Source organism: Leptopilina heterotoma, unplaced genomic scaffold, assembly GCF_015476425.1.
Source record: "Leptopilina heterotoma isolate Lh14 unplaced genomic scaffold, ASM1547642v1 Lhet_361, whole genome shotgun sequence".
NCBI classification, from domain to species: Eukaryota; Metazoa; Arthropoda; class Insecta; order Hymenoptera; family Figitidae; genus Leptopilina; species Leptopilina heterotoma.
Window position 1 is genome coordinate 806,738 of NW_025111042.1, and position 17,863 is coordinate 824,600.

At 26.5% G+C, this 17,863-nt stretch overlaps 3 protein-coding genes across 9 annotated transcripts; 1 reads left to right on the forward strand and 2 right to left on the reverse strand.

Moving 5' to 3' along the window:
• Positions 1 to 115: 115 nt before the first annotated feature.
• LOC122505648 (lipase 3-like) lies at positions 116 to 5,079 on the reverse strand. 5 transcript variants are annotated; one of them, XM_043617408.1, is made up of 9 exons: positions 4,965 to 5,079; positions 4,104 to 4,216; positions 3,308 to 3,488; positions 3,101 to 3,215; positions 2,642 to 2,882; positions 2,400 to 2,558; positions 1,958 to 2,182; positions 1,352 to 1,531; positions 116 to 249 (listed from the first exon to the last, which is right to left on the reverse strand). In XM_043617408.1, exons 1-9 carry the CDS (start codon positions 5,062 to 5,064, stop codon positions 211 to 213), a joined length of 1,353 nt encoding a protein of 450 aa, XP_043473343.1. In that variant the 5' UTR covers positions 5,065 to 5,079; the 3' UTR covers positions 116 to 210. The 5 variants fall into 5 exon arrangements, with proteins under 5 accessions (XP_043473343.1, XP_043473348.1, XP_043473346.1 ...); XM_043617413.1 differs by having other exon boundaries at positions 4,950 to 4,981; XM_043617411.1 differs by lacking the exon at positions 4,965 to 5,079 and adding an exon at positions 4,786 to 4,943.
• Positions 5,035 to 15,675, forward strand: LOC122505645 (gem-associated protein 5). Of its 3 annotated transcripts, none has more exons than XM_043617403.1 (13): positions 5,035 to 5,114; positions 5,723 to 6,041; positions 7,827 to 8,188; positions 8,344 to 8,673; positions 9,036 to 9,291; positions 9,377 to 9,605; positions 9,851 to 10,302; positions 10,455 to 11,244; positions 11,389 to 11,536; positions 11,796 to 12,053; positions 12,266 to 12,680; positions 13,020 to 13,455; positions 15,325 to 15,675. In XM_043617403.1, exons 2-13 carry the CDS (start codon positions 5,733 to 5,735, stop codon positions 15,552 to 15,554), a joined length of 4,215 nt encoding a protein of 1,404 aa, XP_043473338.1. In that variant the 5' UTR covers positions 5,035 to 5,114; positions 5,723 to 5,732; the 3' UTR covers positions 15,555 to 15,675. The 3 variants fall into 3 exon arrangements, with proteins under 3 accessions (XP_043473338.1, XP_043473337.1, XP_043473339.1); XM_043617402.1 differs by having other exon boundaries at positions 5,040 to 5,163; XM_043617404.1 differs by lacking the exon at positions 5,035 to 5,114 and adding an exon at positions 5,279 to 5,403.
• A 227-nt stretch (positions 15,676 to 15,902) lies between these two features.
• On the reverse strand, positions 15,903 to 17,412 carry LOC122505649 (60S ribosomal protein L14). The gene is made up of 4 exons (XM_043617414.1): positions 17,256 to 17,412; positions 16,646 to 16,750; positions 16,319 to 16,513; positions 15,903 to 16,096 (listed from the first exon to the last, which is right to left on the reverse strand). Exons 1-4 carry the CDS (start codon positions 17,256 to 17,258, stop codon positions 15,956 to 15,958), a joined length of 444 nt encoding a protein of 147 aa, XP_043473349.1. The 5' UTR covers positions 17,259 to 17,412; the 3' UTR covers positions 15,903 to 15,955.
• Positions 17,413 to 17,863: the final 451 nt, after the last annotated feature.

Sequence of the window (17,863 nt, forward strand, 5' to 3'; positions counted from 1 at the left end):
TGGGAGTCAGTGTCAGTCGTGTGTTCGATGAAAAGGATGATGATGCGGGATGAAAAGCAGCGAGAGCGGAACAGAATGATGTGTGTAACATGTGTATCGGTTTTTCGCAACAGTGTGAGTGAAACTGAGCCTTTATAAATTTCGCTCGTGTGAAAAGCGTCAAGTGCGCTCCAAGCGGTAGTTTCTCGAAGCTCACGGTCGGTAAAAAAGTTATCGACAATCGGGGAAATTGGTTCTAATCCGTGCTAACTGGAATTTAAATTTTAAGTACATGTCATTTCTGTTAATTGTTAATAACGTTAATAATAGAGCTAATAAAGATAATAAAAGCAATAAATAACATCAATAATGACAGTGATTATATTTAACGATATTTATTATTCAGATCGTGTATTATTTTTGTCTACATATATTAATCTCGAATCAAATGTGACGGGCGCGACGGACGTATAGAACCGAATTTGAAAGATTTGAAGGTTATGTTTGTATTTTTTTTCTTAAATGGCTTAAAAGTTTATTTAATTTAAAACTAAATTCAGTGTTTATCAAGTATTTTAGATTCGGAGTAATTATTTCTATTGATAAGAGTCGATCTCCTTTGTATTTTCGGTATTTTTCTATTTACGCAAAAAAATTACGAACATAACCTAAAATTTTCTCAACTTCACTTTTACCTTTTTTTCGGAGCGCGTCACATTTTTTTTTTAAACTTCGTGTAAAAAACATTTCGAAAAGAAAATTGGTCACTAAGAATTTTTCCACTTATTATCTTTTTTATATTCTTTAGAATATATTAAAATTATATTATATATAATTTGAATAATATATCAAAAATTCATGAATTAATTTCGAAAGGCTAGATTCGAAAGAAAATTATATTTCGCTCTTTCGAAAATATAAAATTAGAAAAAATACTCTTTTTTCCTTAATTTTCTCATTGTCTTGAGCTTCAAAGATCAATTCACACGATAGAGAGCTCAACGGAGGTAGTTTCAATTAAGTTTGACCTTCGTATTGATTTATGCGAAAAGAGATTACAGTTAGAAGTGGAACTAGGTCAGTGATATTGACTCGATCGATTACATATTCTATAGATATTTTTGCAAATTTAGAAAAAATAGTTTTTTAAGAATTAAAAATGAAATTTTTGTCAGTTTATACTCTCTTCAAGATTCGTCGCAGAACCTTTTCTCTTTCTTCTTTTTCTTCTTTATTTTTCTCTTTTTATACTTTGTAGTATTTTACTTACTATTTTTTATTTTTTGACTTTTTATGTTATTTTTAATATAATTTTTTTTATTCAAAAATACAAAAAAAAAAAAAATGAAAATTACGATGATATAAAATTTACCTGATATTCTTTGTTCTTTCGCGGTCTATTTTTGTATTTCTCCATAATACTTTTCAATTTGTCGTAAACAAGTTTCGGCGCGTCAATGGCCCAGAGGAAATCCAAATGATTGAATTTCGGATAATTTACCTCGTAAGTTCCCAAGAGCTTTGGTAATTTTAATTTTAGTCTCTGCACATCCTGAAAAATATCATTTTATTATTTCCTGATCTTTTAATAGTTATTTCTTTATTTGTTTTCTTATTTTATTTATTATTCTCTTTTATTCAAATATATTCTTTATTTAATTATTTAATTCCATATTATTAATTATTTATTGATTCTTTATTTAATTATTATTAATTAGTTATTAATTCTTTATTGAATTATTATTAAAATTAATTATTAGTTCTTTATTTAATTATTCAATATTCAGTTAGTATTAGAATTTTAAATTTTAATTCTATTGAAAATGATATATTTTATTATTCAATATTTATTTCGTATGAGAATTTTAAATTTTTATTCTATTGAAAATGAATATTTCTTTTAAATTGAAAAAAAATGTTTCGACGAAAGTGACATAAAAATAAAAGAAGAAAAAAAATGAAATTATAAGGAAATTACCGTTTTACTCGCAAGCCAATCATTATCGGCGTAGAAAAAAACCACAGGAATTTTTATTTTTGATAAATCGTATTCCGGTGGTTTGGTATTATTATAAATCTCTATGTTTCTCGACTCGTAATCGTACTGTTGAAATTTGCCAGAATTTATTTCCTGCGCATAATGAATCAATGTTTTTGTTGACGATCCAGCTGGAGTGTGTCCCAAAATTATCGGCAGAAGAGTCTATATGAAAAAAAAAACAGAATTCTTTCATTATTTTTGAAGTCATAAAAATAATATAATTATATTATTAGTAAATTTTTGAATAATTTTAGATTCAAAATTTTAAAAATTATTATTTTCAAAACAATTTTAATGAAGTTTCTCGAAAGAAAATTAATTATTAAAAAAACTGTTTGATAATTTTAATAATCTTTAGCTTGTTTAGAAAAAAACTTACTATATTAAATTGACTTGCATCAAAACCAGAGAACGCGAATAAAGAATTCGTACAAATTTCCTCTTCGAATGTGTCAATTTCACAGCCAAATTTTGCGAGGAATTTCAAAATTCCATTTTGCGGAAGAAATTCGTCCGCTCCAAAAAAGTGGGCTATTAACTGAAAAAATAATTCCCGATTAGTTTAAATAATAGAAAAAAATAAGAATATATATATTATTTTTAAAAAATTAATATAAATACCTTAATATTATTGGCGAATGGTGCGAAAATTCTAATCGGACTCTTTAAGTGATTCATAAAAGCGACTGGGGCAAGACTAAACATTATACGAATTTTTGAAGTCATTTCCGGTTTCTCCGAAGACATTATGTAAAAAGTAGTTGTTCCCATCGAATGGCCAATGTACATTAAACTATCCTTCTTGTAATTTGTCACATAATTTATCATAGCCGGTAAATCTCTGACGCCCATCTCGTGAAAACTGAAATTTATACCACAAAAAAACAAAATCATGAAAAAAGAATTTATGTATTAAATAATATTAATTAATAAATAAATTAATTAATAAATTAATAAAATTATGTCCACAAGAAGTCAAGAATTTAATAATTCATTCAACTAAAAGAAATAATTATTTAAATTATTTAATTTGTAGTAAAAAAAATCTCATTTCTTTCGACTTAAAAAAAATAAATTTACCTGAAATTCCAGAATTTCGAATCTGTCGATGGAATAGAAGTGTGTGATCTTGAATAAGTGTTTCCACGAAAATTTCCCAACCAAATATCATAACCCAAGTCGGCAAGAATAAAAGCTGAAAGAAAAAAAAATTAAAATTTAGAAAAATAGAAGAAAATTAACAGAAAGAAAAATTAAAAATTAACAGAAAGAAAAATTAAAATTTACCCAAAGATTTTCCTTTTCCAGTGAGAACCCAATCGGCGGAACTTCCAAGAAATCCATGCTGAAGGAAAACGGGAGTTGAACCCTCAGGAGCAGGAATTCTGTGAATTGTTAATAAATATCCATCTTCTGTAATGACAACGTGCGCCTCCGCCGGATATCCTGCTTTCTTTATCAATTCCGCCTTTTTGAGAGAGAAAAAGAGTCAATTGTAATTAATTTATTATTTATTGGCATTGTTAATTGGCAAATAATTAATTAAAACTGTGAGTTTTGTGAATAAATAAATAAAATGAATTAAAATTGTCAAATAACTAAAAAAAATGAATGAAAATTGACAAATAATTAATTAAAACTGCGGGTTTTGTAAATAAATAAAATGAATTAAAATTGTTAAATAATTAATAAAAATGAATGAAAATTTGCAAATAATTAATTAAAACTGTGGGTTTTGTAAATAAATAAATAAAATTAATTAAAATTGTCAAATAATTAATAAAAATTGGGAAATAAGTAATTTAAAACTGCGGGTATTGCAAATAAATAAATAAAATTAGTAAAAATTGTCAAATAATTAATTAAAATTAATAAGAATTGTCAAATAATTCATTAAAATTAATAAAAATTGTCAAATAATTCATTAAAAGTAATTAAAATTGTCAAATAATGAATACAAATTATTAAAGATCAATTGTCGAATTAAATACAAAAATTAAAATTCTTAACAATTAACTTAATTCTTAACTTCAATTTCAAATAATTACAAAATTTATACTAAAAGAATAATTCAAAAACTTACGGTATTTAAATCGGCATCATTATTGTCCCTTCCAAGAAAGTCCAAGGATCCCTCGCAGTAATTTCCAATTAAAAATAAAATAAACCAAGTGACATATTTTATTTGTTTCATTTCTGAAAAAAGGAGGTTAAAAAATTACGTTACTAATTTTTTTCGAAAAATAGTAAATTATCCTAGAAAGATAAAAATAGAATTTTAAAAAAAGTTTCTACTAATAAAATAATAGAAATGAGAAAATTAACAGAAAAAGGCACAAATGGAAGAAATGACAAATTTTAATAACGTTAATAATAATGAATAATTATTATTGTATTATAATTACCATATATTTCTACAATAGTTTTTGTTCTCTATTATCTAAGCAAGTAGTGAATGAAACTGTTACAAATAAAGCAATAAGAACTATGATGAATCACTACTTTTATTTTTATCCTTCAGTGATGAAAAAAAAATTGCAAAAAAAATCTCTTCCAGACCTTTGACATCTGACGAATCCAGACGAATCATTTTAAAACTAATAATAAATATAATAAAATTCCATTGATACGATTTTCTAAACTTTCGTTACAATTACAATTTAACAAAAAGCGGACAATTTTAATTCACAATTTAAATAGAGACCTCGTCTAATTAATCGATATTAATTAACAAAAACGACAAAAACAAAACAAGAAAATATAACCTATTTCAACTGATTGTTCGCTGTTGAACACAATGGCACTTCTGTTTCTAACCAATTTTTCCTTTCCGCAACAATTAGGAATACAAATTTCCCACCATTATTAAATGAAAATAAAACTATAATTGTTAATTAAATTATTGAAAAATGTATATCACATTATGCACCTGCTCTTTATTTACCTTGCGAGGAACCGGAGGAAACCCGAGGAACAATTGAAAATGTCAAGAAACCGGAATCAGCTGTTGCGCACGCGCAGTTTAAACACCTGCAAATGCGCATGCGCGCTTCTTTTGTTTATTGCACTTTTTCAACGTTTTTAAATAAAAATAGTGAGTAGAAAACGTAAAATTCGTATTTTTCACACACTTTATTAATCACGTAAGTGGAGAAATTTTAATCCTAATGTTACACTTTATCGAAAGACGGATATTAATCACAAAATTAGTCAATTAATGCAAATTTCGTGAATTTCTTGTATTTCAAAATTTTCTAACCTCCATCTCCACGCCGGTTTCATTGTATTTTTAATTCATTCTTATATAAAACGTAAAAAAGTTTAGAAAACTTGTTAAATTAACAATAAGGGACAAAATTCATTTTTTTGATTAATAACAAAAGGTGTGATTATTAAATTATTAAAAGTGTTGCTATAAATTTGACAAATTCACTCAAGGAAATATTTTTTATACTGTTTTGAATTTGTTGAATTTTTTTCGTATTCTTTACCTTTTTTACTATCGTACTATCGTCTTTATACTCTCGTATTTTTTTACTATCGTATTGTTATTCTTGTATTTTTTACTATCTTATTGTTACTCTCGTATTGTTTACTACTTTATTGTTATTTTCGTATTTTTTTCTATCGTATTTTTCGAAAAGAAAAAACCAAGTGAATGAAATGAACGTTAGGGGAAACTTAATATAATTGCAATTTCAGAAAAAAGAAAATGAATGAAGTGACACTACCTCCCTCGCCAAATTGGTACCTGAATAATGTAATGTCTTGCTCAAAAAATGGAACAGTCGCGTGGGGTTCCAGACACACGATTGTCATCGGTCAACCAAAGGAGAATAGTAAAATTCTCGAGTATTCAATTATTTTGAATGCCCATTCAGAAAGAGTGACTTCATTATGCTTATCACCCGAATTCGACAATTCTGAGAAACGTCTTTTAGTTTCTGCCGGAGACGATCATAATGTGAAAATTTGGAAAGTCGACACTCTCACAACATCATTAACGAATTCTATTTTAGACGTAAGTAATTCTATTTTTGTAAAAAAAAATTTTTATTGAATAAATATATGTATTTATTAATTGTCAATTTAATTTTATTAATTATTATAATTTAATAGAATTTTTTGTCTTTATTGCTCGGTCGTCAATTAACTTGATGACAAATAAAATTCTTGTGAAGATTTCAATTATTTTCTTAAATAATAAAATTCTTCGGAGAATTCCAATTATTTTCCAAAATTTGAAACAAATTCTTGTCGAGAATTCAATTTTTTTCATAAATAATTGAATTCTTCACAGAATTTCAATTATTTTAAAATCAATTTTCATAAAATTCTTGTCAAGATTTTTATTATTTTCATAAATAATCAAATTCTTCGAAGGATTTCAATTATTTTCAAGAATTTTAATAAAATTCTTCTCAAAAATTCAATTCTTTTTATAACAAATACAATTCTTTGGTAGATTTCAATTATTTTTATTACTATTAAAATTCTTCGGAGGATTTCAATTATTTTCAAGAATTTGAAACAAATTCTTGTCAGGAATTCAATTTTCTTTATAAATATGTAATTGAATTCTTTACATAAATTCAATTATCTTCATAATAAATAAAATTCTTTGAAAGTTTGAAATTATTTTCAAAAAATCGAAACTAATTCTCGACAAGAATTCAATTTGCTTTATAAATAATTGAATTCTTCTGAGAAATTCAATTATTTTCAATACAATTTTAATACAAATTCTTCCCAGAAGGCAAAAATTTATTTGTCTTTCAAAGATAATAAAATTTGTCGCAGAAATCCAATTATCTTCAGAAGTAATAAAATTTTTTTAAAAGTTTTCAATTATTATCAAAATAATTTTAAGAAATCCAATTAATTCAATTTTTTCAAAATTAATAAAATTTTTCAAAGGATTTCAACTATTTTCAAAAATTTTAATAAAATTCTTACTAAAAATTCAATTATCTTCATAGAAAATAAAATTCTTTTGAAGATTTCAATTATTTTCATTAATCACAAAATTCTTCGGAGGATTTCAATTATTTCAAAAACTTTAATAAAATTCTTCGCAAGAATTCAATTATTTTCATAAAAAATAAAATTCTTGTGAAGATTTCAATTATTCTCTTAAAAAATAAAATTCTTCGGAGGATTTCAATTATTTTTAATACAATTTAAAAAAAATTCTTTGAAAGAATTCAATTTTCATAAAAATACTATTCTTTGGAAGATTTCAATTATTTTCATTAATAATAAAAATTCTTCGGAGAGTTTCAATTATTTTCAAAAGTTTTAATCAAATTCTTGTCAAGATTTCAATTTTTCATAAATAAAACAATTCTTCACAAGAATTCAATATTATTTTCACAAATAACAAAATTCTTCCCAAAAAATCAATTATTTTGATAAAAATCAAAATTCATCGAGGTAATTCAATTATTTTCAATATAATTTTAATAAAATTTTTTTTAAAAAAAGTTCAATTATTTTCAAGATCTTCGCTGAAATTCAATTAATTTCAAAAAGTTTATTAAAATTCTTCGAAAGAATTCATTTATTTTTAGAAATACATAACAAAATTTTTCTCAGGAATATAAATTCTTTTTAATAGAATTTAAATGAAATTTCTTGAAAGAATTCAATTATTTTTTAACAATTTTATTAAAATTCTTTGAAACAATTGAATTTTTTTTTAAAGTGTAATAAAATTCTTGGGCAAAAATTCAATTACTTTCATAAAAAGTAAAATTGTTTGCAGGAATTCAAAACGATTATTATAATATAGAAATTTTCTGTTTAGGCGAAGCAAAAAGTAATTGGTGTCGACTGGTCGAAAAATGATCCAAATTTAATTTGCTACGTGAGTTCGGAAGGTTTCCTCGTCAGTTGGAATATTGCATTCGATACAAATCAAATAATTCCTTTGGGAAAATCAACACCAACTTGTATAGCCTGTTGTCCTCATGATCCAAATCTAGTCGCTTTGGGCTCGAAAAAAGGAACAGTTTTGATAGTTAATATTCAGGGTTCAGGCTCTGTGATCTATAATTTAAGGGGCCATGACGTCGAGGTTGTCAGTTTGTCCTGGTGTCCGGTCAGTTCCAACATTTTCGTCGAGAATGGAGCTAGAGATTTGCTACTCGCCTCCGGTGGAAAAGACAGGTTTGCAATAAATATTATAATTATTGGAACTGGAAAAATTGTAGATTTTTTTTTTAACAGAAGCTTCTTGCTTCTGTTAAAAGAGACAATTTTTTTTTGCATTATTACGAGAGATAATTTAAATTTTTAATTCTAAATTCTCTTTTTTTCTCCAGGTCGATATTTTTTTGGCGCGCCGGAGGCGATGGGAGATTTCAATGTCAAATAATGCTTCCACAAAATCCACTGGATTCGCAAAAGCATCGCTCGAAATTGGGCGCTGGTTCGTTTAATTGGACCGCACTTTGTTGGGCGGAGGCGAAATTAATTTTAATAAGTTCCGCATTCGGTGAATTGATTTCCTGGGACTTGACGAAATTCAGTGGCAAGAATAAACCCGTCTATCAGACAATTCACACCTGTCATAATCGAGGATTATTTTGCATCGCGACGGACATTCAGATCGAGAATAAGGATCGTCAACAAAACTGGAGGGAAAAGAACTCGTTCGTATTGCTTTCAATCTTTTTCTAACAATTTCTATTATTTTTTACGTTCGTATTGCTTCAATGTTCTTCTAATAATTTCTATTATTATTTACGTTCGTATTCCTTCAATGTTCTTCTAACAATTTCTATTATTTTTTACATTTTTTAAGAGAAATAATAATGATTCAATTTCTATTATTTTTTACTTTTTTTAAACAGAATCAATTTCTTTTATTTTTCATTTTTTTAAAAAGAAATAATAATGAATCAATTTCTAGTATTTTTTACTTTATTTCAGAGAAATAATAATTTTAAAAAATAATGAAACTAATGAAAGAAATGAATTTTTTGATAAAATTAAACGATTGTCTAAATTTTAGAAGAAGAATTTGGACCCTCGGGCAGGATCGACAGGTAATTTGTTGCGATTTACTAGAAGACAAATCAACAATGGAATATCGAATTCCAACACAAGGCGGTTATGTCTATTGTCTCGCTGCTTGTCCCCTGGATACGACACAAATTGCCTTCGGATCGGGAGACGCAATGTTGCGAATTTGGAATCTGTCCGAACCGCACGAGTCACAGTTTGAAATTGCGACACTCTGGCAGAAAATTATGGGAAAAGTCAGAGCCGTAAGTAATTGAACTTATTATTTACTTTGCATTATAATTAAATTAAATAAGTTTTGTGAAATTTTATTAAAATTTTGAATTTCAGTTGTCCTGGCACCCGGAGAAAGAAAATCTCCTCGCCTTCGGAACTGGCGAGGGTCGAATCGGAATTTACGATACAAACGCAAAGAAACCACCACTTTTGTACAGACAATATCACAGAAATGTTATTTATTCCCTTCACTGGGGACCAGCACCCGACGTTCAATTGTACGCCCTTTATTCTTGCGGCGATGGTGAATTGGTCTTTTATAATCCTGAAAATCCTGATAAGGGTGAGTTTGACAAAACAAAATTTAAACAATAAATAATAAACGAAAAATTGTAAACTAAATTTACTAAATTCTAAAGTAAATTGAAAAGTGAATTTTAAATTAAATTTTAAACTTAATTTTAAAATAAATTTTGAACTTAATTTTAAACTAAATTTTAAACTTAATTTTGAACTTAATTTTAAACTAAATTTTAAACTAAATTTTGAACGTCATTTTAAACTTGAATTTAAAACCAAATTTTTCAGATCCAAAATCGGTGATAAAGAAGGACTGCACGGAATTCGCGTGGAAACCGGATTATTCCTGCATGGCTGTTGGTTCGGAGCACGGGAAAATTTCCTTCTTCGATCGTAATTTAAAGGAACTTGAGGATTGTATTTATAATCCTTTAAGAACTGCTGTTCATTGTTTGGCATGGCATCCGGAGAGTACGGAGACGGATTTATTGATGTCGCCGTTACAAAATTATTTAGCCGTTGCTTTTAATAGTTCAACGATAACTATTTTTGATATTTGCAATTTAAAAGTGAGCACCGAGGAGAAGGAGACTGTCAACGACGACGCGACGACGGAATCAAAAGCTTTTTACAAAACAGTCGCTATTTTATCCGGTCACACCGAGAAAGTTGTCTCTCTCATTTGGAGTCCACATCAAAGTGGATTTTTAGCTTCTGGCAGTTATGATAATACAGTTCAGGTATTCATTTTTATTTCCAATTTCGCAATTTTTATTGTTAGCAGTTTTTTATTTACGAATTTTTATTTTTATCAATTTTTATATTCTTTCCAGTTTTTTTTTATTCTTTTTTCGAATTTCCTTTTCTCAAAAGAATGAACGCTTTTTTTCAGATTTGGAAAGTGGAGACTCAGGAGATAATCAGCACATTCACGGGACATCAGGGTCCAGTTTTCTGCTGCATGTGGAGTCCGCTCGATCCTGATTTCATGATATCGGGTTCGGCCGATTTTACCGTTCAAATATGGAAAATTTCCGAGCAGGAGGCAATAATGCCAACGGAGAAACCAACGTCGAGGAAAGTAAAGACAAAAAAGAAGAAGAATAATTTAGAAAGAGCCCTGACATTGAAGAGCAATGACAATGAAGACGAAACGTCGAAATTGAAACCCAATGAACAGCAACAAACAGTTTTGGAAAAGAAAAATAATTCGAAGAAAGATTCCAAGAAACGGGAATATTTTACAGTTTACAGTAAACGTTTAAACACAAAAACGTCTGTTTTAGAATCTATAAGAACTCTTCTAAAGAGTGTAAAAAGAGAAAATGAATTGGAGGAAGAGAGTAAACAAAAGGAGGGAGAAGAGGAAGAAATTGCCGAAAAAGGAAAAGCGGGAGAAAATAGTGGAAAAGTAGAGGAAAATAGTGAAAAACAGGGAGAAAATAGTGAAGGAGTGAAGGAGAATAGAGAAAAATTGGCGGAAACGATAGAAGAAATAGTAGAAGAAAAGGAACGAAAAGAAGGAAAGGAAAAAGTAGAAAGTGGGAAAATTAAGGAAATTAAAGAAACTAACGAAGTGACGGAATCTAATGATAATGACAAACAACTAGAATCTAGAGAGACAAATGTGCCTTCTATTTTTGCTGGAAAAGAACATGTTTTAGATATTATTAAAGAAGAAAGTAAGATATCGTGAAATTTTCAGACTTCGCACTCGAATTATACTATTTACTATTTTTTTTAACAAAAACAATTTTTTTTTTTGTAAAATAGTAAATTTCGATTTTTAATAAATCTGAGATTTAAATGAATATTATTTTTTACAGAACCATTTTTGAATTCTCGTGGACAGTACAATGCAGTATTAGAATTGGACGTCTGGTGTAACAAATTGATGGAAACTCTAAGGGATGCTGTAAAGGAGAAGAGATTAACTGACTATCTTGTTTCACTCGCTCCATCCTTGTCAATGAAGTAATTTAAAAATTTCAATTAAAAATTTCGATTATATAGTTGATATAAATTATTTAAATATGTTTTCAGAGAAGAAAAATATCTAATTAATATTTTCAATTAAAAATTTCGATTATTATATAGTTGGTATAAATTATTTAAATATGTTTTCAGAGAAGAAAAATATCTAATTAATTTTGTTTACATTCTCATAAAAAAATGAGAAGGTCTTGTTTTTATTTTCTAATTATTAATTTGTATTGAAATTATAATTTTTCAGAACTTGGCAAGAAATGTGTGAGGCGTACGCGATGCAATTGATAAGCGACGGACATATCAACAAAGCGGTTTGTTATTTATTAAAAATTCATCGAATTCATCAAGCCGTTGGTGCATTTTTTAATGCGAAAATGTATAGAGAAGCTTATGCACTCGCAGCATTAAAATTGGATCCACAAGATCCGCTGGTTGAGAGTATTTTACGAGATTGGGCAATTAGTACAACGAGAGAAGGGAGTTTCGAAGAGGCTGTACAATGGTAATTTTTATTTAACACAATTTTATTAATTAAAATCTAAATTGATCAAAAATTTGAGTTAAAAACTAAATTTTTCGTTTCCTAACTATTTTAATAATTTTTCTTTTTAAATGTTTTCAATTTTAAAATTAATGTATTGAAAATAATTGAATTCTTGCAAAGAATTTCAAAGAAATAGTCGTATTTATGAGAATGCAACGTTTAATTTTCAGTTACGTGAAACTTAAGGACTTCAAGAAAGCCGCTCAATTGCTCTCGCGACGGAAAGAAGTTCCCTTTTTGGATGTGGCCGCTGAATTGGCAGAAATGGGCGAAGATTTTAAATTAAGTGACTCATTGGCAGAACAAGCTGTCAATGAATCTCTCCTGATTTCCGATTTTGAAACGGCAAATTCAATATGTGAAAAATATTCGCGAATCCGACATCGTCAAATTCACGTGAATGTATTTAAAGTCATTAAAAAGACTCTCGACATTTCTAGTCCAAAATCAATTTACGATTGGCTAGAGGGTAAATCAAAGAAGAATGGAGTTTTGGAAAGTCTGCAAGATTTTTCAATAAACGCGGATTTGTATTTGGAACTCGGAAAATCGATATTTAACGCTCCGCCGAAATGCGAGAATGAGGTGTGTAAAATTAAAAATTTTTTTTGTTTTGAAATTAATTGAAATTCGAATTAATTAATTAAAATTCGAATTAATTAATTGAAATTTAATTTAATTTGAAAGTAATTAAATAATTGAAAATTAATTTAATTTGAAATTAATTACTTAATTGCAAAATAATTTGTAGTTAATTAATTCAAATCTAATTTAATTTGAAGTTAATTAATTGAAAACTAATTTAATTTGAAGTTGATTAATTGAAAATTAATTTAATTCGTAGTTATAATTAATTAAAAATGACTTTTGTACGACTTATTGTTTTCGTTTCTTTTTTTTTCAATTATCTGCTTTCAATTACAGATGTGGATAAACGTGAGTCATCAAATATCATTGGCAGTGCTGTCAGACAATGAAAATCAACTCTCAAAGCATATTCTAATGGCCCTGCAGATGATTTGCTTGTACGAAAAGACCCAGTATCATCGAGACGAGACGTCGGAGAGTTTATTACTAAAATTCCTGTCGATATTGGAAAATAAAGATCCTTCCTCCGAGGACAGTTTATTTTCAAAGAAAAACGAGAGAATGAAAGCCCTCCGAGCTTATTTATGTTATGGTTTTCTAAACTGGTTCACGGAAGAATATTTAAGGAAGGAAGATACAGAGAAGAATTATGATTTTATGATCAATACGATTGAAAAATACATTAAGGACGTTTTCGATAAGGAGGCCGTTAAGCATTGGACCGGCGTCAATGAAATTGTCAAACTCGAAGCTTTACTTGCTCTAAATATAGGTAAGTACCCGATAATTATAATTTATTACAATTATAACTACTAATTATAAAAACGATTATATATAAATATTAATATTAATTAGGTGCCTATTAACTAATTATTTAATGGTCTTAATTACTTTCAAACTTTTTTATTGAATTCTTAGAAACAATTCAATTATTTTCAAAAATTGTGATTCCATTCTTAGAAACAATTTAATTATTTTCAAAAATTTTAATTCAATTATTTATAAGAATTCAATTATTTACAAAATTTAGGCACAATTTCATCAAATGACAATAAAATGAAATTTGACAATTTCAATAAAAATTTCTTGATGGAATTTAATTATTTTTTTAACTGCATCAAAATACTTGGCATGAATTCAATTATTTTCCAAAATTTTAATAAAAAATTTGGTCAAGATTTCAAATATTTTCTTTAAATACTAAAATTTTTCTCAAGAATTCAATTATTTTTGCAAATAATAAAACACTTCGCAAAAATTCAATTATTTTTATAAATAATAAAATTCATCGAACAAATTCAATGATTTTCAATATGTACAATTTTAATAAAATCCTGCTAAAGAATTGAATTAATTTCCTTGCAATTTTAATTAAATTTCTTAATAGAATTTAATTAGTTTAAAAAATTTTAATCAAATTATTGTCAAGAATTCAATTTTTTGCAGAACTTTAATTAATTTCAAAAAATTTATTAAACTTCTTCCAAAGAAATTAATTATTCTCATAAAAATATAACAAAATTTTTCTCAGGAATATAAATTATCTTCAATAGAAGTTACATGAAATTCCTCGAAAGAGTTCAATTATTTTTAACAATTTTATTAAAATTCTTCGAAATAATTGAATTTTTAGAAAAATTTTAATATAATTCTTCGTAAAAATTCAATTATTTTCATGAATATTAAAATTCTTCGTAGGAATTCAATTATTTTCAAAAAATTTGTAATAAAATCTTAAAAGAATTCAATTTTCATAAATAATAAATTCTTCGAAGCATTTCAATTATTTTTAGTACAATTTTAATTAAATTCCTCGATAAAATTCAATTATTTTTACCAATTTTTTTTTAAATTCTTCGAAAGAATTGAAATTTTTCAAAAATTTTTATAAAATTCTATTCAAAAATTCAATTATTTTAATAAAAAGTTGAAATTCGTAACAATTAAACTATTTTCAAAAAATTTTAATTTAAAATTCTTTGTGAAAATTTGATTAATTTAAAAAATTTATTAAAATTAAATTACTTTCAATATCTACTATTTAAATAAAATTCCCTAAAGGAATTGAATTATTTAAAAACATTTTTATGAATTTCTTCGTGAGAATTCATTATTTTCTTAATTTAATAAAATTCTTCTCATGAATTTTATTATTTTTCTAAAATTTTCCTTAATTCAATGAATTTCAAGATCTATTATTTTAATAAAATTTTCCAAATGAATTTGATTATTTAAAAAAAAATTTGTTAAAATTCTACGGAGGTATTCAATTATTTTTATAAACAATAAAAAATTTCAGAGAAATTCAATTATTTTCTTCAATAATAAAACTCATCGCATAATTTCAATTATTTTTTATATAATTTTAATCCAATTTTTTCGAAAAATGTAATTATTCTTAAAAATTTTATTAAAATTCGTCAAAAGAGTTCAATTATTTAAAAATTTGTTGATTTGTTTTCTTCAGAAATAATTGAATTTTTAAAGGTTTCAAATTAAAATCTTCAAAAACTTCAATTTCAAAGATAATTGAAAAATAATTTTGTTTAATTATTCTTTGTTAATATTCAATCTTTAAAACATTAAAAACTTTAAATTTCATCAATTTTTAAAATTCAAAAAAATTTTAAAAATTTGACAGGAAAAACTCAAACTCCAGAGGATGAAAAATTAGAACCCGCCTTGACTGTCGAACGACTGGATCATTTAAGATTCGATGGTAAACAATTTCTGGAGAATCGAGTATCAACACCAAATCCAATGGACGCCTACGTTGCCTCACTTGATTTTATCAATCAAATTTCAAACGAAAATGTGAAAATTCAAGTGAAAAAATTAATAGACGACGCTTGGCAAGAAGCTGCCCTTTAATTTATTCTTTTGTAAATACGTTTTTAAATTAAGTTTTTTTTTTAAAAAAAGAATTTAATACTTCGTTTTTATACGATGTTAATTATGTAATTAAGAATTCGTAATTATTATTATGTCATAAATCGTAATTTTTAAATCCGAAGAAAAAGAATGTTTAAAGAAAAAGTATTACGACGTGAAAAACGTAAATATCAAATAAAAATCTATTTAAATCTAGAAGAGAATTTAATTTATCAAAAAACAATTTTCCAATTTTTCTTTTTTCTATTTCTTCTTGTTAAATTTCGCCTTCTGCTAATCAATATTGAAAAAATCCAAAGTAACGTGGAAATTAAGAAAACGAACGACTTAAATTATTTAGCAATAGTTTATTTTACCTTAAAAAAAACAATCAAGCAAATTTACTTCTTTTTCTCTTGTTGTTGTTGTTTGCTTGGCTTTGCTAATCTTTTAAGTCTGAAGAACGCGGATGTTCTCAATTTGTTGCGAATTTGCTTCGCCTTTCGTAGTTTGAAGCGGTCAAAATCGCTCAACGCGGCTCTCTGTAAAAAACAGAAACAAAATTAATCAAAAAGGGAAAAAAGAAAATTATTTATTATTATTAACATTAATATTATTATTGAGTATTAATAGTATTAAATATTAATTAGTATTAATATTATTAAGTATTGATAGTATTAAATATTAATTAATATTAAATAGTTTTAATATTATTAAGTATTAAATTAATCAGTTTTAATTTTTCAAAAGTAGAAAAATTTTACCTTCTTTTTTGCCTCAACTTTTTTAGCCCACATCGTTGAAGCCCATTTCTCATCAACTTTAGCGGATGTCCATGCTTTTCGGACAACTCGTGTACTTCCTGTGCGTGGCATATTTATTTTCAATTTCGTCAAATGCAAATCTGAAAGTCGCATTTGTCCTCTATGGATTTTATGAGCCGGTCCATCGATCAAAACCTGAAATTGAATCAAAATTAAGGACAATTTTCAAAGGGTGTTTCAAAATACTTTCAAAATATATATTTAATGTTGAATATTTAAATATTTAAACGTATTAAATGATAAATTATTCAGAAAAAAAATAAATACTCTGTTTTGATCGATGATGTCAACAATGGAGACCAATTTTCCCTTCTGTGGTCCATTGTTAACATAAGCAACTCTGCCAGTCTCCACAAATCGTTGGAATCCCTTCTGCAAAAATTTGGCAAAAAATTAGTAAATATTTTTACAATTTTTAATTAATTATTACCAATTGTATAATTATATATAAATAATTACTAAATCTTTAAATTTTCTCTACTTTGCAGGAGAGAATTATTCAAATTAAATTTAGAAACTCTTTTTTATATATAAAAAAAAAAATTAATAATTGAACGGACTTCTGACGCTTCTGCAAAAACTAACCTCAAAATACAAAAAACCATTATAAACATCGCAGTCGAATATTTACTAACTCAGTTATTCTATAAATATTACGACAATAATATTTTCCACGTTTCACATAATTTTCTTCGTGCATTGAAAAATTTTAGCGCAAATCAAACGAATATTTATTGTACTTTTTCTAACAACCACATGGCATTCCGACACATGGGACAATATTGTTTTTTACCCAAAACAGGAGAAAAATCATTGGAAAAAAATTGGGGAAAATTTACATCAATGTATAAAAAGTAATAAAAATTATTTCACTTACCATTTTTATTGAAAAAACTGGATAAATTATCCAAAATTTAATAAAACACTACACTCCTTACTGGAGGACAATACGAAAAGAGCAAGAGCAGGAAAAGAAGGTTTACCAACTTCGAACGTCAGATGTCACTCTTCGAATTTTTGAATAATTTTCTTGTGATAAAATTTCAATATTAATTTCATTAATTTAATTAATAAGAAAAAATATTGTTTTGATAATAAAATTTGCTGTTAGTAAATTGGAAAAGTAATAGTAAATTGAAATCACACTGTTTAAATATTTAGAAATTTATAAATAACTCGTATTAAATATTATTTGCATTTTTGCAACCAGAATTTTATTTTATGGGTCGTGTGAATTAGCCCTAAAGTCCAGGGTTCGGAACGTAGTTGTGACAGAAGCATAAAGGTCCAATCACACGACTTTTGGAAAACTCGTGCTTGTCTATCTCTCCCCTGTGAAAACAGCATAAGTTTTTTCCAAAAAGCGCGGAAAATGTAAAGCGAGACAAACTTATGCGACTGTCATAGAAGAGAGAAAGACAAGAAGACAAGTAGTTTTTCCAAAAAGACATGTGAATCATGTGATCCCACCCTAAGACCACGTAA